The 22,089-nt window shown below is 45.5% G+C and overlaps 1 protein-coding gene across 7 annotated transcripts in view; it reads right to left on the bottom strand.

The window, feature by feature from the left end:
• Window positions 1–22,089, bottom strand: part of LOC146020418 (coiled-coil domain-containing protein 14-like) — a 135,475-nt gene that overhangs the window by 96,377 nt on the left and 17,009 nt on the right. For 4 of the 7 annotated variants that reach the window (XM_083153533.1, XM_083153539.1, XM_083153538.1 and 1 more), the window contains exons 2-5: window positions 13,173–13,241; window positions 12,967–13,089; window positions 11,910–12,077; window positions 11,738–11,820 (exon numbers count right to left, since the gene is read on the bottom strand). In XM_083153533.1, the coding sequence (XP_083009659.1) occupies window positions 11,738–11,820; window positions 11,910–12,077; window positions 12,967–13,084 (369 nt within the window). In that variant the 5' untranslated portion in view covers window positions 13,085–13,089; window positions 13,173–13,241. Of the gene's footprint in view, window positions 1–10,979; window positions 11,322–11,737; window positions 11,821–11,909; window positions 12,078–12,966; window positions 13,090–13,172; window positions 13,242–16,567; window positions 17,617–22,089 lie in introns of those variants that run through there. The other 3 variants (XM_083153534.1, XM_083153535.1, XM_083153536.1) reach the window with 3 other exon arrangements.

Raw genomic sequence — 22,089 nt, 5'->3', positions numbered from 1 at the left:
TATGAAGAGGTTAGCAAAAACCTCGATAATGGAAATGCTGTAGATGTGATTTTCCTAGATTTCGCTAAAGCATTTGATACTGTCCCACACAAGAGATTGATTAATAAAATGGAGAACCTAGGATTGGGTGAAAATATCTGCAGATGGGTAGGGAATTGGCTATGTAATAGAGAACAAAGAGTGGTTGTGAATGGTGCCGTATCAGATATGATACCGGTACTAAGTGGAGTGCCCCAGGGTTCGGTTTTGGGGCCCATTTTGTTTAACATTTTTATTAACGATATTGGGATAGGGTTACTCAGCAATGTATCCATCTTTGCGGACGATACAAAACTTAGCAAAGTCATCAAATCACCAGAAGATGTCACCATGCTTCAAAATGATCTTGCAATTCTAGATGAGTGGGCAAAAAAATGGAAGATGAGGTTCAATGTAGATAAATGTAAGGTTATGCACCTTGGGAGACACAACCAGTGTGCAAGTTACAACCTTAGCGGAGAGGAACTGGGTAATTCCATACTTGAAAAGGATCTAGGAGTCCAAATAGACAGCAATCTAGGATGTAGTGCCCATTGTAATGTAGCTACAAAAAAGGCCAACAAAATTCTGGCATGTATTAAGAGGGGAATGGAAACTAGGGACTCAAGGGTAATTATGCCACTGTATAAAGCATTGGTGAGACCTCACCTAGAGTACGGAGTACAGTTCTGGGCCCCACACTATAAAAAGGACATCATAGAATTAGAAAAAGTCCAAAGGCGAGCAACAAAGCTTATTAGGGGAATGGAGAATTTAAACTACGGGGAGAGATTAAGCAATTTGGGACTATTTACATTAGAAAAGAGACGTTTAAGGGGGGACATGCTCAACATGTACAAGTATATCAAGGGCCAATATAAGGAACTGTCACACACCCTATTTTCTACTAGAAAGGAATCTAGGACGCGAGGGCATGAGTATAGATTAGAAGAAAAAAGATTTCATTCAGCTAGTAGAAAGAATTTCTTTACGGTCAGAACAGTCAAACTCTGGAACTCTCTTCCCAGAGAGGTGGTAACGGCTGGCTCATTAAATGCGTTCAAGGCAAAGTTGGACAAACATTTACTGGAGAAAAACATCCATGGGTACAAATAAGAAATATAATTTGTCTGTAAAATACCAGAACCTACCAAATCAGCAATGGATATCTATACCAGGTTGAACTAGATGGACGCAAGTCTTTTTTCAGCCTTACCTACTATGTAACTATGTAACTATGTAATGGGAACCAAGTAGTAGATCCCGTTTTAGACACATAAGTGCCAGAGATCTAAATATAGGAACACCGGAAGTTATGTAATGCACTCAGTGTGCAGGTTAATACTATCATCTACCGAGGCTGGGTCCGTCCCGACATTTCCGCCCGCTTGCGTACCAGGGGGCGGAAGTTACGTGACTCAGGGGGTTATTCTAATCCACTCTTTCTGACAAAATCCTTCTTAGATGGACAAAACCATGTGCACTGCAGGGGGGCCAGATGTAACATGTGCAGAGAGAATTAGATTTGGGTGAGTCATTTTGTTTCTGTGCAGGGTAAATACTGGCTGCTTTATTTTTACACTGCAATATAGATCTCACTTTGAAGTAAAACCCACCCAAATCTAATTCTCTCTGCACAAGTAACATCTGCCCCACCTGCAGTGCACATGGTTTTGCCCATCTAAGAAGGATTTTGTCAGAAAGAGTGGATTAGAATAAGGCCCTCAGTGTGAGACACCGCATATAATATCATCTTAGACAATTGCGGCTACCAGCGGCCATTTAGGAGGCCCCTTAAGCGTGCACTCGCGGCACCAATTTCCCCTGATTATAGTTTTACGGGGATTATGCCATATCTCTGCCCGTCATGACACTTCCGCCCTTTGCTTGTCAAGAGGGCGGAAATGACGTATCGGCAAAAATAGAACTACTAATATGCCGGAATAGATCACAATAAAATTGTGATCTAAATAAGATAGTACTGGCTCTATATTTTTGAGACCGAGCCTAGGTGTTTACAAAAGTTTATTGGAAACATAAGTGTGATTCATATAAACATATATCTGTATATTATCCGCCCCGGAAGTGATTCAATACATTTCCGGGCACAAAGGTCTTTTGGATGTTTTACCTATAATTATGGGTTTTACTATTTACAAATGTACATTAGTTATGAATAGTGTAGTCCCAAGTCTGTCTCCGAGTATTTTTATTCTAGATTTGATGTATTATACACATTGTGATTGTAACATGAGGTCAACCAGATTTAATTGACATGGGTACTTATACCAGCCCCCAATCCAATGCAAGCCACCTTGAAAAAGCTGCTCTTAGTGACAGCGAAACGCGTTGGAGATTTAATAGGACCTGTATTGGACATCCACCACCTGCCCAATCATCTGGACTCTCAAATCTCCTGGAATACTTGAACACCTGGCACTTTAATAAGAGCCTTGCACAAGCTCTTGGACTGGGACTTAACAACTGGCGCTATCGATTGGAGTACCCACCCCACGTTAAAGGAAAACGCAATCTTTAGAGAGGATCCTAACAACAGCTAAGTCTCTTTGAGACTGGGACACCTCCAGTGATCCATTGGGAACCCATATTGGACTCCAGCCACCCACGTCCCCCTGTTCCACCCAGGTTGAGATACATAGGAGCAGGTTATATATTGGTCCGCCTGTTATCAAGTGATCTGATTTGCTTTTATCCCTTTATTTTTTAATTTTATTGTATACATTATATGTAATATTTGTTTATTAAATTTCCTTATATTTATTGGTTGACTCATTAAAATTCATGAGCGCTGCAATATCTTCTTTTTCGTCCTATACTAATCTTTATACTGGCGCCTGGTAAACCTTGCAATAAGGAATACCCACATAGTGGTATATGCCCTGGTGGTCCAGTGGCAATGCCTGGCATCCAGTCTGTCGGCGTGGCTGCAGTGTAAAAACAGCTGCACGCGATCCCTGTACAGGGCCACAGTGCCGCCATCGCCATTATGCCGCACATAAAACCGGCATACCCCACTGAGGGGACCCGGTTATTACTCACCACCGACGTTTTCAGGCTGAGCCAGGGGTGTGCGGCAACTGGGGGTGTGCTTGCTGCAGTGCAATGCCCGCGGTAACAGCACCCTCTCAGGTCGGTGGACCTGCAGCAGCCCTCTTCGCAGAGAAGCTGTTAAGCCCAAACAGCAACCCGAAAATAACAAACTAAAATAAATTGAAGAAAAACTCTCTGGAGCTCCAGGAGCGTGCATCCTCTCCTGAGGGCACATTTTCTAAAACTGGCTAGTAAGGGGAAGTAAAGGGGAGGAGCCAGCACACCCTGGTTGAAGAATAAGTTATGTGCCTGTCTCCTGTCGGATACCCTCTATTCCCCAAGGTTATAAGACCTCAGTACCCCATATGAATGATAGTGAAAGTACAGATTATTACCTGTTAATAGGCTTTCCTCTACTCCACCATGGCAGCATACTTCTGGGTTATGCCCTCTAGGGTAGATATCTGGAAAGGAACAAAAAAGACACTGCCCCTATTTAAGGACCTCCTCCCCTGGGCTCTGTGTCTTAAATTATAAAGCTCCATACACACATTAATACATCAAAGGGTAAGGGAAACGGCTGCCATGGTGGAGTAGAGGAAAGCCTATTATGCAAACAATTTTTATTAAGATAAAGAGTTCAAACATCTTCAAAATGTTACATTGTAATGTACTGTCAGAACAAGGTAAAACAATAATAAACAGAAGAAAACAATTACAGACATGTGCATTATTTCCAGAGTGAGGACATTGCAATGTTAGAAATATCATATCGAATATAAAAATACTAGGATTATCCCTCACATTTAGCCAAAATAGAGACATTCTGTGTAATTATGCGAAAGATATCTTATATTTAAGTAACAACAAAGAGAAATAGAGAGAAAGGAAAAGAGAGAAAGAGGGACAGTAAGGCGGGGAAGGGAGGGGAAGGGTTATGCCCATGGATAATTATGTCTCTGGGTTTTGCGTGGGTGTAGCTAACTGAGAGTAGTCTGTTGACTCCTTAAAAGTGATCCAGTTCAGCCATGTCGCCGCAAAAGACTGGGAGGGATCTTTCAGGAAAGAAGACAGGTCCTCCATAGACATGTATAGGTCTACTCTACGAATCCAGTGTGATATAGGGGGTGGTGTCGTAGACCTCCAATGGCATGGGATAACTGCTCTAGCCGCATTCAATAAATGCTTAAGTAAAGATTTCTTAAATCGAGAAATCTGTATTTCTGTAAGGTTGAGCAGCCAAAACTCTGGGGTAAAAGGCAATGAGGAATTAGTGATCTTTTCCGCAATTCTATGTACCTGGCGCCAGTATTCTTGGATGCCAGGACACCCCCACCATATATGTAATGGAGTACCCGATGATTGACTACATCTCCAACAGAGGTCCGGTATATTATTGTTTAATTTATGTAGTATGGATGGACATCTATACCAACGTGACAATATCTTATACTGAGTCTCCAGTGTCTGAACCGAGGAGGAGGAGATAGAAATAAAATTGAATATTTGCAACCACTGTTCTTCCGACAGGTCCCGCCCCAACTCCCTGTGCCAAGCCATAGTGTAACCGGGCATCCAGCCGGGTGGGCAATTTAGACATGTTTGATAAAGTTTAGAGATTAAATGCTTTGGGGGTTCCTGGGAGAGTAAAAGAGACTCGAAAGGAGTCGGTTCCCAGGATTGAGTGCGCTTGGGCAGCGAGGCGACGTAGTGTCTGATTTGGAGGTAGAACCAAAATAGACTCGTCGGGAGACCAGTCTCCTTGTGCAAATCCTCAAAGGAACGCAACCCGGTCCTGTCCACTAACTGACCCAGATAAGACAAGACATGTCAACAGAGGATCGGCTAGAGAGATTACGCAGGTCAAATCCTGGAGGAAATTCAGGGTTATTAACTAATGGTGTGAGATGTGATGTACCAGGGTTAAAGTACTGGAGGTGCTTGTATTTACTCCAAACACAGGAGCGTTGGAGTCAAGGTCGGATGTTGCACTGTCGGGGTCTTCCGAAGCCAGGGAATAACCCGGGGAGATATACCAGACGAGTGGCCTTCAATAGCTGGCCATTGTTTAAATTGGACGGGCCGAGACATCTCCACCACCCTAGAAATATGGACCGAGTGATAGTAGCTAATAAAATGAGGGAGCTGAAGACCTCCCCTTACCTTGCTCTGAACTAAAATCTTTTGAGAGAGCCTAGGCCTACGGTTGGCCCACACAAATTTACCCACCAGGCCTTGCAACTCTCTGAAAAAGGAGGAGGGTATCGCGATTGGAAGAGCTTGAAGTAAATACAATACCTTAGGGAGAATATTCATTTTTATCGTGTTGATCTTTCCCAGCCAAGACAATTTGAGTGTAGACCATTTCGAGAAAGAAGCTTTAAAGCTAGCAAGCAACGGCACGAAGTTAAGTTTAAAAAGGTCCGCATTATCTCGAGTTAATAAGGTCCCTAGGTAGAGGAAAGCCTATTAACAGGTAATAATCTGTACTTTCCTCTACCTCCCCATGGCAGCATACTTCTGGGTATACCCAAGCAGTTCAACTTCACTGGGTGGGACACAATCCATATTTTACAACAACAGAGAAAAGGAAAAAGAAAAAGGATACGGTTACTTCACCATCTCCGTCCGTAGTATGTATAACTTCGCCAGCCTAAATTTCTGCTGTTACACTACTGCGCTTAATATTTTCCGTCCCATACTAGCATCCTGAGATGCCGTAACATCTACTCTGTAATGCTTGGTAAACGTATGTGCAGACGACCAACACGCTGCCCTGCATACTTCTTCTATTGACGTAGATTCTTTTTCAGCCCAGGACGCTGCCAAGGCCCTGGTCGAGTGGGCTTTCAGCCCTACAGGAACTTCCAATTTCCTAATTTTGTACGCCTCTCTTATACACATCTTGATCCACCTGGATATGGTGGTTTTTGTAGCTCCCAGGCCCTTATTCCTACCTTCCATAAGTACAAATAACCTTTTTGACTTCCTAAAGGACTGCACTCTCCTGATATAAGCTTTTAGAGCCCTAATCACATCTAGGTTGTGTAACCTTTCTTCCTTAGCGTTCTTGGGATCCGCACAAAACGAGGGCAGTATTATCTCCTGGTTAAGATGAAAACTGGAAACTACTTTAGGCAAAAAGGTAGGGTTTGTTCTCAGCACCGCTTTGTCTTCGAAGAAGTTTAAGAAAGGTTCCTGTACCCACAGGGCCTGTAGCTCGGACACTCTCCTTGCCGATGTGATGGCTACGAGGAAGACCACTTTAATAGTGAGATAGCTGATCGATATTTATTCTATTGGTTCGAACGGTGCCTCTGTCAATACATTTAGAACTAAATTGAGGTCCCACAGGGCCAATGGGTTGTGAAAAGTTGGCCTGATCTTTTTGATCGCTTGCACGAATCTTTGTATGTACTTGTTATCTGCAATCTTGAGGTCCAGCATTGCCCCAATGGCCGAAATCTGCACCTTCAAAGAATTTGCCGCCAATCTTTTTTCCAAGCCCATTTGCAAGAAGTCCAGAATGGTAGGAATTAATCTAGGATTTCTGTTATTCTCTTTACAAAAGAAGACATATTTGCTCCATATTCTATAATAAGTCGCCGATGTCAACATCTTTCTTGCTCTTAGTAGTGTGTCCACTACCTTCTGAGAAAACCCTTTTCCTTTCAGCGTCCTGGTTTCAGTAACCAAGCCGCCAGGCTCCAACTTGCTGGTTGACGCTGATAATACCGACCTTGTCGGATTAGATCCCCGTGGCCCGTCTATCGTCATCTTTACAAGTTTGGCGAACCATGGCCTCCTTGGTCAGTATGACAAGACCGCTATCACCGTGGCAGTTTCCCTCTGCAACTTGTTCAGAAATCTGTGAATAATTGGAAACGGGGGGAACGCGTATGCTAGTTCCACCTCCCATCTCGCTGTAAGTGCATCCGTCTGCCATGCTGTCGGTTCCCAATGTCTGGAGATAAACCTCGGCACCTTCATATTGCTTGCTGTCGCCATAAGGTCTACTTCGGGTACTCCCCATCTTTGTGTTAGCTGTACAAACACTTCTGTTGACAATTCCCACTCTCCTGGGACTAATCTGTACCTGCTCAGAGCATCTGCCCTGAAGTTTTCTTTTCCTGCAACAAACACCGCGGACAGGTTCCTGACATGACGTTTTACGACCAATGCCACTTCTGACATCAGCTTCTGGCTCCTTGTACCCCCTTGTTTGTTCAGGTACATGACCACCGACTGGTTGTCTGATCTTATTATCAAGTCCTTGTCCCGTATTAATTCTTGAAACGCTTGACATGCCATAAACACTGTCCGCATCTCTCTTACATTTGAATGTTCCCGGCTCATTGCCTGGTCCCATTCCCCTTGTGCCGACTTCTCCTCGCACACAGTGCCCCATCCTGTTTCGCTGGCGTCTGTAGTCACCATCACTTGAGGTCCGGCTGCGAATGACCTTCCTTTGGTCAACCTCTGCACCTTTGACCACCAAAGCAGGTCCGAGACTGCTCCTTTTGAAAGATATATTCTCTGCTTTCGGTCTTTTGCATCTCCCCTCCACTGACTTAAAAAGCAATTTTGCAGTGTTCTCATGTGGAATCTGGACCATTGTACGGTGTCTAAAGCGGCTGACATTAGACCAAGCACTCGCATGCACTCTTCTGAGTACACTGCCCTTTTTCTCAGCATATCTTTTACTTCCTGCAACAGCTTTAGACGTCTGTCCTTTGTTAATTTTATTATCATTCTTCTTGTATATAAAATGACCCCGAGGTATTTTACCTCTTGTGTCGGCTCTAGCTGACTTTTCTGGAAGTTGATCAACCACCCATGTTGTCTTTGGTAATCCAACACTATTCGTGTATGTACCACCACCATCTCTTTGGTCTGTGCCACGATTAGAAGGTCGTCCAGATACGGCCAGATTGATATACCTAGTATCCTTAGATTGGCTACCAGTACAATCAATATTTTTGTGAAAGTTCTTGGAGACGTTGACAGGCTGAACGGCAGCGATGTGAACTGGTAAGTGATCTGTCTTAGACGAAACCTGAGGAATCTTTGATGTCCTATGAATATTGGGACATGTAAATATGCATCTTTTAAATCGATGGTGGTCAAAAACATCCCTCTTTCTATGTCCGGCAATATGGACCATATCGACTCCATTCTGAATCGTTTTACGTGGACGTAGGTATTTAGTCTCCTTAAATCTAGAATAGTCCTGAACCCCCCTGAAGGTTTCTTTACTACGAAGAATCTTAAGAACCACCCCAGATCCTCGCACTGTTTGGGGACTCTCTTGACTACTCCTTGCTCTATCATAGTTTGTAGACTGCTGAATAGGGCCGACCTTTCTTCCAGATTGCTGGGAATAGGTGACTCCTCCATCCAATTTCCTGGTTCAGTGACAAACTCTATTTTGTATCCTGAGGTTATAACTTCCAACACCCATTTGTCTTTTATTGACTGACGCCAGGCCTCTTGATACTGCAGCAGCCTGCCGCCCACTTTCTCCCTGGCGTCATTGTTCGCCGCCCTGTAGACGGGTGTTTTATACACACACAGCCTCCGGTATCCAGTCCCACGCCGGACGCTGAGGCGCCCGATGATGACCTCAGACGCCGGATCCCGGCGCCCTGTTACGGTTACTGCGTGCGACGCACCACGTCACCACGCACTGCGTCGTCCACACGTCAGACGCCGCTTCACATGGCGCCTGCTTGGGGCACTGTCGCCCGGATACCGGAGCCGCTACCCACAACCGCACTAGGCAGCGGGGTACTCCAGCAGACGGACGCCCCAACTGCCCTCGACAGCGGGGGTCCACCATGCCATCACCCCTTACTGCACTCGGCAGTGGAGCCAGCTTGCAGCATCTTCACAGGGTAAGCCATACATCTACCCGGAAAGGAAAAAAAGACACAGAGCCCAGGGGAGGAGGTCCTTTTATAGGGGCAGTGTCTTTTTTGTTCCTTTCCAGATATCTACCCTAGAGGGCGTAACCCAGAAGTATGCTGCCATGGGGAGGTAGAGGAAAGTGGATTTTCCTCCTGTAGCCTGGGAAATTATTTTGTCCAATTATGTGACAAATAAATCATCTCCCATAAACGGAAATAAGTCTACATCCTTTTGGGACTTGACATTGGCCTGCCGAGATATGCAGATTAACATATGTTTTCTGCTACAGTTATTAACTCCATACAGACTAAGACAGGGGTAGCCAACTCCAGTCCTCGAGAGCTACCAACAGTTCATGTTTTCCAGACCACCTAGCAGGTGCAAATTACAAAAGATCCACAGGTAGAGATAATTAACTTGTGATTCTGTGAGGAGACCTAGAAAAAGTTAATTGTTGGTAGCTCTCGAGTACTGGAGTTGGCTACCCCTGGTCTAAGACCTGGTGTAAACCTGCAGATAACTGATCTGCCCAAGATTCCACTTCCCTGTTCTCCCAGAATCCAACTAGAGTAGGTCTTAAGGCTACCCCTGCTGTAGAATAAACAAACATTCTTAAGAATGTTTATTCCAACTTCCTATACGCCAGATCTTTAAAGGTTGTAGACACCCAGGTACTGGGCGTACCATCTTTTTTTATCCCCCTTGAGCAGTGTTTTTCAACCACTGTGCCGTGGCACACTAGTGTGCCTTGAGCTGTTCCCAAGTGTGCCCCCAGATCTAGAGATGCCCAAACCAGTTTACAGCCACCACCAGTTCAACTGTTATTTACTGGTCTTTTCTTTTCATTTAAAGAGCCAATTTATTTTATTTTGTTACCTGTGGGGACCAGTGTGATTTATTTTATATGGGGGCCAATTGGTTTGTTTTATTCCTGTGGGGGCCAATGCTTTTTGCCCTGTGGGGATCTCATGGTGTGCCTTGGCAATTTGAAAATCGTATTTAGTGTGCCGCAAGGTGAAAAGGTTGAAAATCACTGCCCTTGAGACTGAAGAATGCACTGTAGGCAGAGTCTCCCACTTAACTCTATTCTCTGGAATAAATTAATTGGAGTGTGTCTGGCTGAGCAATCAGCCCCAGAGAAGCTGGAAACATGACAGCAAATGTAAGGTCCATACACACTGGGTGATTATGCCCAGAGTTTATGGATGGGGGTAAACCCGCTCAGTGCATACACACTGAGCAGCTTTCCCCCTGCCAGGCGCCATCAGTGGGGGGAGGACGGCTTTGCATAGCGCAGAGCTATGCAAAGCCGTCCTCAAAGCCGCTCATCTGCTGGTAATCTTCTTCAGAAATCTGCTCAAACACCCCCTCTTCAAGCAAAGAAATCTATTTTCCAGCTCCTCAGACTGCAATATATGAGTAAGCTGACATTTATTTTTAGAGACTGGACTAGAGGGAGCAGAGGGACTCCTATACTATAATATTCCCTCTATGGTCTGCAAGATTTTAGTCTTGCATGTTTTACTTGCCATCGGCGGTCACGTAGAGGAGGGATTTGAGGGAGCCAAGAGGAGAGTGCACCAACAATGCCTCCTCCCCATGCCTATGCTGCAAACACCATGTACCCTGGAGCCCTGCTAAGGAACTATGGATGTGAGGACCCCAGGTACTAATGTCCCTGCAGCTGGTGACCCCCCGGGCTCCAACCCCGCAGGGTGGGACCGGATCCGTCCAGCAGCTTCCCACATTGCAGGCTGCAGTGTCAACCTGCTGAAGCTAGTTAAAAGCGAATTAAATCAAATTTAAAAACACACTCCAGAGTATGGTCTGGGGGACGGGCATAGAGGGGGAGGAGCCACACTAAAAATGTTGATGGGCCTGGCTATTCTAATCGCCCATCTATACTCCATTGTAATGACTCCCAGCGTACCAAATGGAGGAAAGACATAAACAGTACTAGCTAAGCCCGCTCGATGCAAAAGCTTTGAAAGTTAGTCTACTACCTTGTGATTGCCTCTGTGTTTCTGATGCTGGGTCCCCTCCTTCCACATCGCCATGCCATCACCTGCAGCCACGCTGGATCCCCTACTCCCGCATAGCTGGTCACTCGAGAATAAGGCGAGGGTGACTTTTTCAGCATAAAAATTGTCCTGAAAAAGTCGGCTTATACTCAAGTATATAAGGTACCAGTATATCTTTGAATTGTGGGAGGAAACCCACAAAAGTACGGGAAGAATATACAAACTCCGCAAAGTTAGGGCCATGATGGGAATCGAACCCATGACCTCAGTGCTGTGAGGCAGTAATGCTAACCATTACATGCTAACCATTACACAGTCTATATCGATCTATCTATACATATAAAAGTTAAATAAAAAAATTAAACATGATTCTTGGGCACTCAAGCTGCTGTAAATGCAATGCTTCTATTACTGAACACTACACAGCTTTTAATAGAGACAAGTAAAACAAAAAGTGCAGTATACGTGGAGTACAATACAATGCTGCATGGTAGAGTCTGCAGACTTAAGGTGGCCATACATCTACAGATCGAATGTCAGATTGGGTTGGTTGGAACAAAAACCTGATAATACCTGATTGACAGTTTTTGGCAGTTTTCCAGCATTTCAAAGCAAATGGTCAACTGTTATTTGCTCTCATCCATTACCAGGATTTTGTTCCAACCAGCCCAATCTGACAATCAATCCGTAGATGTATGACCAGCTTTAGACTGTGGTTATACAAAGAACATGTTGCATACCTGGGGGTTTCCAGACTGTTGAGGTGACTGGGCCGGAGTGGATGTGGGCAATCGGCAGTTAAACAATGTATCAACTTCAGAAACTATAAATTAAAGGAATAAGAGTGAGTGCCTGCATCAAACCTCAAGAATACTACTTGGGCAGTCCTGTGCCACATGGTGTCATACATACCCTGCTCAGACTGTAATGGCACCTGTGAGGATGTTCTGTGAAGATGTTGCATCTGAGTGTGTACATGGTCGCAGTTGGTCGCGAGCAGCCTTGGAGACTGTACACTAACATGGGGTTTCTTTACATCCATGTTACAGCTCCTCGCAGGTGCAGACTTTTTGAGAAATCCTACAAAGTTGCATGTCTTTAAAATTAACTGGAGATGCAAAATATAATAAGGCCCAAATGATTGGGGACTAGCCTAGTTACATAATGGTTGTATTTCATGACTAATTAAAATTTCGGTACTTATTTCCTAGCACGGCACCCATCGCATAGAATGTATGCCTTACTTAAGGCATACAATCAATACAATTGAAACGATGTTTTAATTGTATGGATCTCATCTTATGCATCTCATGGATCTTATGCATCCATAAGATGCTGCATAAGATCCATAAGATGATATAAGATAAAAATCGTGAGCCCCCAATAACCATTGTTAACGCCACCAACACTATCAATGCCAACCCGAAGCGTGGCGAGCCCGCGAGGGGCGGCGGTACGCGTCCTCCGACCTTTTGATACCCCCACTATCCACGTCGGCGTTGAGTTGATTTTATATAGTGTGGCCACGCTTCGGGTTGGCGTCAATAGTGGGGTGGCGTTAATGGGGGGGCCATTTCACCCATGGGGGGGGGGGGGTTAGCAATTAAAATTGGGGTTTGGGGGCTTTTTACATTGGAATAAATGTTAAATTGGGTCTCAGGGACCAACGTACCAATGTAAAAATCTCGTCGATTGTATCATCGCATGCATCTTATGCCGCACAAACACATAAGATGCATGCAATGCTTGAGATATCAGCCCGACACATACAATCTAGATCGTGGGCACCGTTTTAGGAAATAAGTATCAAAATTTCTACAAATCTGGTAGATTACATATTCATTAAGCTATGTTCTCTAGATGGAATGCTTACTCACTTAGGGTAAGCAGTTTTTATAGGGTCAGCTGAATATGTGACTAGGGTGGGCATCCCCTTTTAATGTAGAATATACCAATATACAAGACTCACCTCTCTCCTTATATACATATGGAATGGTGGTTGGCTTCTTCAGAGTACTCTTCTTGCCTTTCACATTGGTTGACTTCATGCTCCCTTTGGAAAGAGGCATTCTGTGGGATTTCAGCATTTTCTCTATATTAATAAAACAAAGCTAGGAAAAGTTAGCATGCTCAAGTGTTTGCAGAACACAAACATAAACCAGAAATCTTCTTTACCTGTCACATCAGTCTGCAAGATATCATGAAGCAACGCTGCACATTGATCTAGCCCTTTATTAATGACACCTGAAACAAATGCAACAGACTACATTAAATCAGCAGAAATCTGTTATGTGGAGAATGCAACTCATATGAATCAGGAATAGAACTTTAAAATGACAGAAAATACATAAAATATGGAGGAGGAGTTTCTTTATGGAAATTATCTGAAAAAGTGGAGAACACACTCATCTAGAAATAGTTGACCATTGTATAGAATACATAGGGGGGCATTTACTAAACTCTAATTAATACAACAGGCATTGGTCGTATTTTAGGTAAAAGGCAATCCGTAAATAGGGCAGATTTACTAATCTGCCGTATTTACTGAATTCATATTTTCTGATGTAGTAGGCGGCCGTATTTGCGCCTATTCGTACAGTATTTGGTGGCCGTATACAAATACAAATCAGCAGCCTCAGTAAGATGCGTGCTGGCTTCAGCATAAACAAAACTGATCCTAGTTATAGAAATTCACGTGTTAAATAAATGTAGGGGATCGACGGAATTTCTAAAACCAGCACCAGGCTCATAGACAAATAATTTGGTTTTGCTGTGGAACTATGAGTCCCAGCAAGGCTCCCCCAAATATGGGGACTTGGAGAACAACAAGTCCCAGCATGTGGGGCATTAATGGGCACGCTGCATCTCTTAGTTCCACAGCAGAACTAATAGCCCAATAAAGAGACACACACCTGAAAAGTACAACATTCTCACATCCCACGCCCATACATACTTACCTATCGTGACCCAAAGAATCAGTCCTCTATTCCAGTAGAAAATCTTTATCGGTACCTGTGCGCTGACTTAATACATTTGCTTCCCCACTGCTATAGCGGTGAAACGGCAACACATGTGGCAATTTATCCAGCAATCTGTTACCTTATCTTAGACTTTGCTCTTCCTCTTTCCCCCTTGCTAATGCTGGCCACACATCAGACCAACTTTCCTCCAACCATCCAACTAGTTGGTTGGTTGGACCGAAAATCTGGTACTGTATTAGGGCAAATGCCAATAAGCAATTTGCTCACAAACTCATTAGGAATGGACAAAAACATTCAGTGAAATAGTTTAAATAAAATAGGCCTAACTATAGTACATTGAGTGACAATTGTTGTCTATTCTCAGATTTGAGAAACAAATGACTTAATTACAAATTACATTTGCTCCTACCCAGTTCCCGGTTTTTATTCCATCCATCCAACCAACTAGTTGGTTGGTTGGAGGAAAGTTGGTCTGATGTGTGGCCAGCATTAGAGACATAGAGGATTGCAGACATTGACGTTGGTTAGTGTATTTAAATTCACATTGCTGCCGCATACTGATACGCAGTGTGCCTGAGTGATTGGGGCTACCCAATCGGGTGTTATATCTGTCTCCATTCAGCATAAAGGGGAGCTTGAATGTTTAACAATTGCCTAGGTTGGCTGTCTGAATGGTTTGACAAGCACTGTGCGAATTGCATTTGATTATACCTAGGGGTGATTGTTCACATCGATTTGACGGGCACTGAGCAGTTTTGTTCTTTATTGCATCTAAAGGCCCCCATACACTAGCCGATTTTGGTCAGATTTCAGCCAGATCAGTCGGATCTGGCCGAAATCGGACCAAAATCGGCTAGTTTTGATGTCCCCTCAGATCCGATGCGCGGTCCCGTGCGAATCGGATCTGCGTCGGGTGGTCGGACCTGCTGCACGTCCGACCACCCGACTTGGGACCTAGTGGGGCGGCGAGGCGGTAGAGGGAGCAGGGGGGGCTGGGGACGCTGCGGGGGACACAAGCGGCATAGAGCCGGGCAGGGGGAGCCGGCGGGAGCTGTCAGTGTTGAATAAAAAAAAAAAGCCCATACAATGCATGGGCGGCCTGTGATTGGCTGAGCGCTCTCTCAGCCAGTCAGCAATTGGCTGAGAGAGCGCTCAGCCAATCACAGGCTGCCCATGCATTGTATGGGCTTTTTTTTTTTATTCAACACTGACAGCTCCCGCCGGCTCCCCCTGCCCGGCTCTATGCCGCCTGTGTCCCCAGCAGCGGGGGACACAGACGCTGTCCCCCACAGCGTCCCCAGCAGCGGGGGACACAGACGCTGTCCCCCACAGCGTCCCCAGCAGCGGGGCACACAAACGCTGTCCCCAGCAGCGGGGGACACAGACGCTGTCCCCCGCAGCATCCTCAGCAGCGGGGCACACAAACGCTGTCCCCAGCAGCGGGGGACACAGACGCTGTCCCCCGCAGCATCCTCAGCAGCGGGGCACACAAACGCTGTCCCCAGCAGCGGGGGACACAGACGCTGTCCCCCGCAGCGTCCTCAGCAGTGGGGCAGACAAACGCTGTCCCCAGCAGCGGGGGACACAGACGCTGTCCCCTGCAGCGTCCCCAGCCCCCCTGCTCCCACCTCTGTAGCCCCCCCCCCCCCCCCTGCTCCCCGGGTTTTTTACATGTGATAAATCGAGACGATTTATCACATGTAAAAAATGGCACATCAAGTACCAATCTAATCAAGCTCCCCCAGGGAGCAGCCGGGGAAGCTCAGGGGGAAGTCGGGGGCGACTTGTCCTAAGGACAAGTCGCCCTAGTGTATGGGGGCCTTAAGTGTGTATGCTTGTGGATGTGAGCCGCACCAGAGGCAATTTGTGATATTTGCATTGGGCCCCTGGTGCTGTGATATGGATAGAAGATAGAAGCATTCACATGCCCTGTGATTAAATTATAAAACACAGCTGTGCCATTAATTAATCAGTGCTATCTAAGCCTAACAGCATTCCAAGACAGCATTCTGTATTAAGGCCCCCATACACTATGAGATTTATCTGACCTGTAAAATTGCATCTGATTTCCCTTGAACTACCCTGGCAGCTTCCCAGGATGCCTACATACAATTTGACACTTGATGTGCCATTTTTTACATCCAATTTGTGTCAGATAAATCACATGTGATTTATCACATGTGATTAATCACGTGATTTATCTGACGCAAATTGGATGTGCCATGAGATTTATCTGATGGGATGGCCCTAGGGAGTGGCCTGAGCAGTGCTATACCTTGCAGGTATTATGCTGCCCATACATATGTGAGATATTGCATGCAATTATTCGATTTCGGCCACATCTGGCCGATAAATCGAATGATTGCATGCATTTTGAAGGGGACATTCGACTCGATGCGCAGGCACGCCGTTGAATGTCGCATCGATAAATATTATGCGCAGAACTTTGCTACCTGGTGTGTGGGGAACCATCTTCAACTTAATACGAGGAAAACTAGGGAGCTGGTAGTTGATTTCAGGAAACGTCAGCATACCCCCCCAACTCCTGTGAGCATTCAGGGAATGGATATTGAGATCGTAAGAACTTACAAGTATCTGGGTTTTCACCTTAACAATAAACTGGACTGGTCTGATAATTCTGCTGCTCTGTATAGGAAGGGGCAGAGTAGACTTTATCTGCTGAGGAGACTGAGATCCTTTGGAGTGCAGGGAGCGCTCCTGAAGACCTTCTTCAACTGTGTAGTGGCATCGGCCATATTCTATGGAGTGGTCTGCTGGGGTAGCAGTGTTTCAACAGCCGACAGTAAGAGACTAAACAGACTGGTAAGGAAGGCCAGTTCTGTCCTAGGAATGCCTTTGGATTCTGTAGAGGTTGTGGGTGAGAGGAGAATGATCAACAAGATGACATCATTATTGGATAATGCTTCACACCCGCTCAAAAACGTTTTGACAGATCTGTGTAGCACTTTCAGTGATAGGTTGCTTCACCCTCGATGCTCAACGGAGAGATATCGCAGATCGTTCCTTCCGGCTGCAATTAGAATGTACAACTGTCATGGTCTGAAGAAGACCTGCATGTTCCTAGATTCTTGAGTTATATTGTTTGGATCTTATCTTATTATGTGTGTTCTTATTATTATGCTACTACTCTTATCTGTACTTGAACCTTGCTGTAACACTGAAATTTCTCCATTGTGAGACGAATAAAGGGATTCTATTCTATTCTATATATCTATCGAATTGCATAAGCAATCGCATGTGGTTTTTAACCACATGCGATTGCTCAAATGCAATCAGCGTGGGGACTGGAGCGGGGACCGGAGCTGGTGGTGGCGGCGGACAGGAGCGCTGGTGGGGACCGGAGCTGGCGGTGGAGGACCGGAGCGCTAGTGGGGAGCTCTTCACACTGTCGTAAGGGGCTTCGCCCCCTTAACCTGATACAGCCTTTATTGCTTGAAATATGGTTTGGCCGGGTGGGGAAATGGTGCGGGTGCTGGAGTGGTGGGTGTGATGTTTGAACAGGTGGTTGTGGGGGTGCTGCGTGATAAGGGGTATAGGTGCAGGTGTATGGATATAAGTGGAGGTATAGCTGATACAATACTACATGGTATATGGGCAGGAATATGGGCATAAGTGGGGTATATATATATATATATATATATATATATATATATATATATATATATATATATATATATAGAGAGAGAGATTTAATGTCAACTTTGTCACCTCACTCCTGAGTTTCCATACCTGGTTTCAGCAGCTGGGGAGGGGGGGGGGGGGGGGTCCGGGCTCTGTAGCCCTGCGGACATTCATTAGCTGGGGAGGGGGCTCTACAGCCCGTGCCCGTGCACTGCTGTCATTCAGCAGCTGGGAGAGGGGGGGGTCCGGGCTCTGCACAGCCGTGCAGACATTCATTAGCTGGGGAGGGGGCTCTACAGCCCGTGCACTGTTGTTATTCAGCAGCTGGGGAGGAGGGGGGTCCGGGCTCTAAAGCCCGTGCAGACATTCTGCAGCAGGGGAGAGGGAGGGTTGCTGTACCGTGCTGTCATAAGATTGAAGCAGGGAGGGAAGAGTCTTGTCACTGCCGCCCTCTGCCCTCCCATCGCGTCTGCCCCTTCCTGTGACGCCGGCTGCTGTTACTACACTGGGGGTTGGACTGGAGGAGGTCCACAGCGCCGGAGAGGAGGTACCCGGAGTTCTATAGATATATCGGATCTGAAACATCGTGGGTGCTAAAAAGCAATTCTGATATATCTTATGTTCAGTAGGTCCGACCACCTGATCCAATCTGATGAGCACGGGAACGCGCATCAGATTGGATCAGATGTCACAAACATGCGATTTTGGGCCGATTTCACCCGATTTATCGGCCCAAAGTGCCGAAATCGGATGAAATCGGCCCAAAATCGCATAGTGTATGGGGGCCTTTACAGCTAGGGCAATTAACCTGATAACCTTTCTGCTCACAAAATACAAACTTGCTACAATGGGCGGTATTCAATGTGAATACCTGCGAGGTGCAGCAAATCCTTTTTAGGATTCACTGCACATTCGCCACGTTCCGGAGCCTCGCCGGCTCCGGTATTCAACGAGTCAGGGGCTCGCTGCCCCTGACCGGCGAATATGAGCTCCTGCGGCGAACGCCGCAGGGAGCCTGAGGACGGTGGCAGGCAGAAAGATGGAAGTCTCTCTGCCTGCCCCAGAGCGTATGTGGGGGGGAGGTGGGCTCCCCGGGTGCCAGGCAGCACAGGCTGCCCCCCCCGGGGGTGCCAGCAGGGGACCGCGTATATGCACTTCACCCGTTCGTAACGATCGGGTGCAGTGAATATATGAATATCTAAGGAGCGGCTCGGCTCCGGCGCCCCCTGCTGGCTGCTGTGTATAAAAAAAAAAAAATCCTGATTTTTTGACACCAAATGTAAAAAACAAAACACCTTATTTTAAAAGTTCACATTCCACTTCTCCATAAAAAGATAGCGATTGCTACTCGGTGAATCATGGCGAAAAAACCTTCAAATGTATTCGCCATGTGGTCATTGAATAGGGTGATTCACTGTTTTAGTCAGAAATTCGCCAAACAGCACAAATTCGCCATAAAAACATGGCGAATCAGGCTCATTGAATACCGCCCAATGTGTGGCAGCAGGTCTGTCACATAGTTGATTTGTTGCCATTTCAAGCCACAGAGCAAATGGATTATTAACTACACTGTAAATGACAGCCAAGGGAGAAATTAAAATTGAAATTAAAATTGTACATATGTAAAAAATACCAAGATAATTTTTGATATGTGTATATATATATAAGAAAGTTATTATTTTGCTTTTCTGAAATTTTAAGTTATGCTGACCCATGATTATAATCCTTATCTCAAAATTAATTGAGACTACACCAACAATGCCTCTTGGTTAAAGGCATTAAGGATATATGACGGTCAGCTCTTATAATTAAATGTATATTTACGCATACCAATCAGATTAATTCCTGTAAAAAGTTAATAAATCGCCAGGACAGATTAAAATTAAAATCTAAAGTAATTATTAATTTTTCGGTCATTTATATAGACACTCAGCAAATATAAAAAAATCACAATAAAAAATTCATTAAAACTTAAAACGTATCTTTATTGAGCAACTTTAAGATTGGGGTATCAAGAGTGCACCCCACCCGAGTTTCTTTCCCTTTTTGTTTTTCTTGTTAAACGTACAACAAACTCGGTGGCGCACCACTGACCATTACATTAATCAAGCTAAGGGCCAGTGGCAGAAGCTTGTCTGTAATGATAACCTTAGAAGCTAGTCTTTAATTCCAGTCAGTTATATCCCCAATCCACTATCCATATCTCTAAATCACATCACAATTATTTAACCCCACCTAGTGCAGACCTCCCTCACCAACCCTCTCTTCTAGGAAATTATACTCCCCTGCTCCTAGGGCATGGATCACGTCCTCTTCGGTTCAAGTACAATCCATGCGAGAAATAAAAAAACATCAATACACAAGCCATCGCATTAATAGAAGCGGCTATTCAGGAGCAGAGTTCCGTGGTTAATGCTTCAGCCACAGGACCTTATATAATAGGTGTCATTACCCTGCTGGTTGTTTTGGCCCGGTGCGTTCCCAATATACAGGGGCCCCTACTCATTTTGACTCCTGTATTTTAGGAACCAGGACCGGCCCTTGAGCCTGGTGCTGGTTTTGCAAATTCCGGGGAACCCCTACATTTTTTAACCTGTGAATTTCTAGAACCAGGACCAGCTCTTCTGGTTACGGCTGTGGTGGGGGACCCAATGCCATTTTCTAAAATTATTTATTTTAAGGAAGAATTTTCCAGGTGTATTTTCGGGTTAATTACTGGTATTTTAACCCCTTCCCGACATTTGACGTATATATACGTCATGGCCGGGATGTACTTCCCGACACATGACGTATATATACGTCATGACTTCAAAGTGCCACTGCGTCTAGAGACGCAGTGACAGAGGGACGATTTCTGCTGTCCCTGACAGCAGACATGTCCCTGCATGCCCAGGGGGGGCGGCGATGCCGCCCCCCCGTCGGCGATCGCTGTGATTGGCTGTTCAATGTGAACAGCCATTCGCAGCGTTTTCCTGTGTTACCGACGAATCAGACGCTCGGTAACACAGGTGTCAATCACCGCCGGGTGTGAGGGGGCATGAGGGGGTCATCGGTGACGACGACACCTCACCCCACCTGCCCCCAAGGCTGTGATTGGCTCGTCGGACCGACGAGCCAATCACAGCCAAGGCGCGCCATTTAAACTAACGGTGACTGCGCTGCAGAAGCCATTCCGGTCTGGAATTGCGTGCAGAGCGGTCACCGACCAATCTGTCGTGATATACATACCTGATCCTTGCCTGATACTTACCTGATCACCGCTGGTAGCGTGCTGCCAGCAGCTGGATGCTTCCTGGATCTTGTGACTTCCTGTGTGCTGCTGCTGCAGTGTCATAGAGTCACAGATAGTGATAGATAGTGAGAGATAGTGACAGGGAGTGATAGAGAGTGCTATATTTTGTGTCTGCTGCACCCCCTTTTGTGCTGATCACTATATCTGAGCTGATCAGCAACTTTTTGGGGGTGCAGAGTTTTTTTTTTATATATATACACCTGTCAGTTGCACCAAAGGTTGTGCTGCCTGTGCAACTGACTGCTGCCCCCCCTGCTGCCCCCCCTTTTGTGCTGATTAGTTTAAATTAATTAATCAGCAACTTTTTGGGGGTCCAGGTTTTTTTTTTTTTATATATATACCTGTCAGTTGCACCAAAGGTTGTGCTGCGTGTGCAACTGACTGCTGCCCCCCCTGCTGCCCCCCCTTTTGTGCTGATTAGTTTAAATTAATTAATCAGCAACTTTTTGGGGGTCCAGGGTTTTTTTTTTTATATATATACCCTGTCAGGTTGCACCCACAGTTGTGTGCCTGCTGCCCCTCACTGCTAATCAGTGTTTCATCACTGATCTGCAGTTTTTTTTTCTTTGGAGAGTGCAGTGGGGTTTTGTTTTTACACCCACGTTGCTTTTGTGGGTGTCCTGTGGCCGCTGATCAGTGACGTACAATCACTGAACAGCATTTTTGGCACAGGGTTGATATAATTTTTTTTCTGCAGTTTTTTTAAATTTTTGTTTTTTTTGTTTTTACACCCACGTTGCTTTTGTGGGTGTCCTGTTGCCTTTGAGCGCTGTTCAGTGACGGTCGTTACTGACCAACATCTGTGCTCAATTTTTGGCGCAGGACCTTTTTTTTTTTTTTACCCCTTCAATTTTTTTTTTTTTATTGGGATCAAATTCCTGTATAAAGTATTTTTTTTTTCTGCACTACATACCCCCCGTGTTGAAATAAAGTTTGTACCCCCCCTACACTATACACGTGTTGAAACATTACACTTACAGAAACACAAAAATAAAAATGGCATCCCAAATGTCATCCCAAATGTCATCCAGAAGAATGTATTCAGCGGAGGAGGCATATGCCATGCTTGCCTCTGACTCTGACACACCCAGTGAGGCAAGCGGGGAATTTGAAGGATTCGTCTTAAGCTCCTCTTCCTCCTCTGGTGATGAGGGACCCCCTCAAAGACGCCCCCGTA

The sequence above is a fragment of the Crinia signifera genome, chromosome 7, assembly GCF_055691185.1.
Source record: "Crinia signifera chromosome 7, ASM5569118v1, whole genome shotgun sequence".
NCBI lineage: Eukaryota > Metazoa > Chordata > Amphibia > Anura > Myobatrachidae > Crinia > Crinia signifera.
Note: the sequence above shows the minus strand (reverse complement) of the source record. Positions and strands in the feature narration are given on the sequence as shown.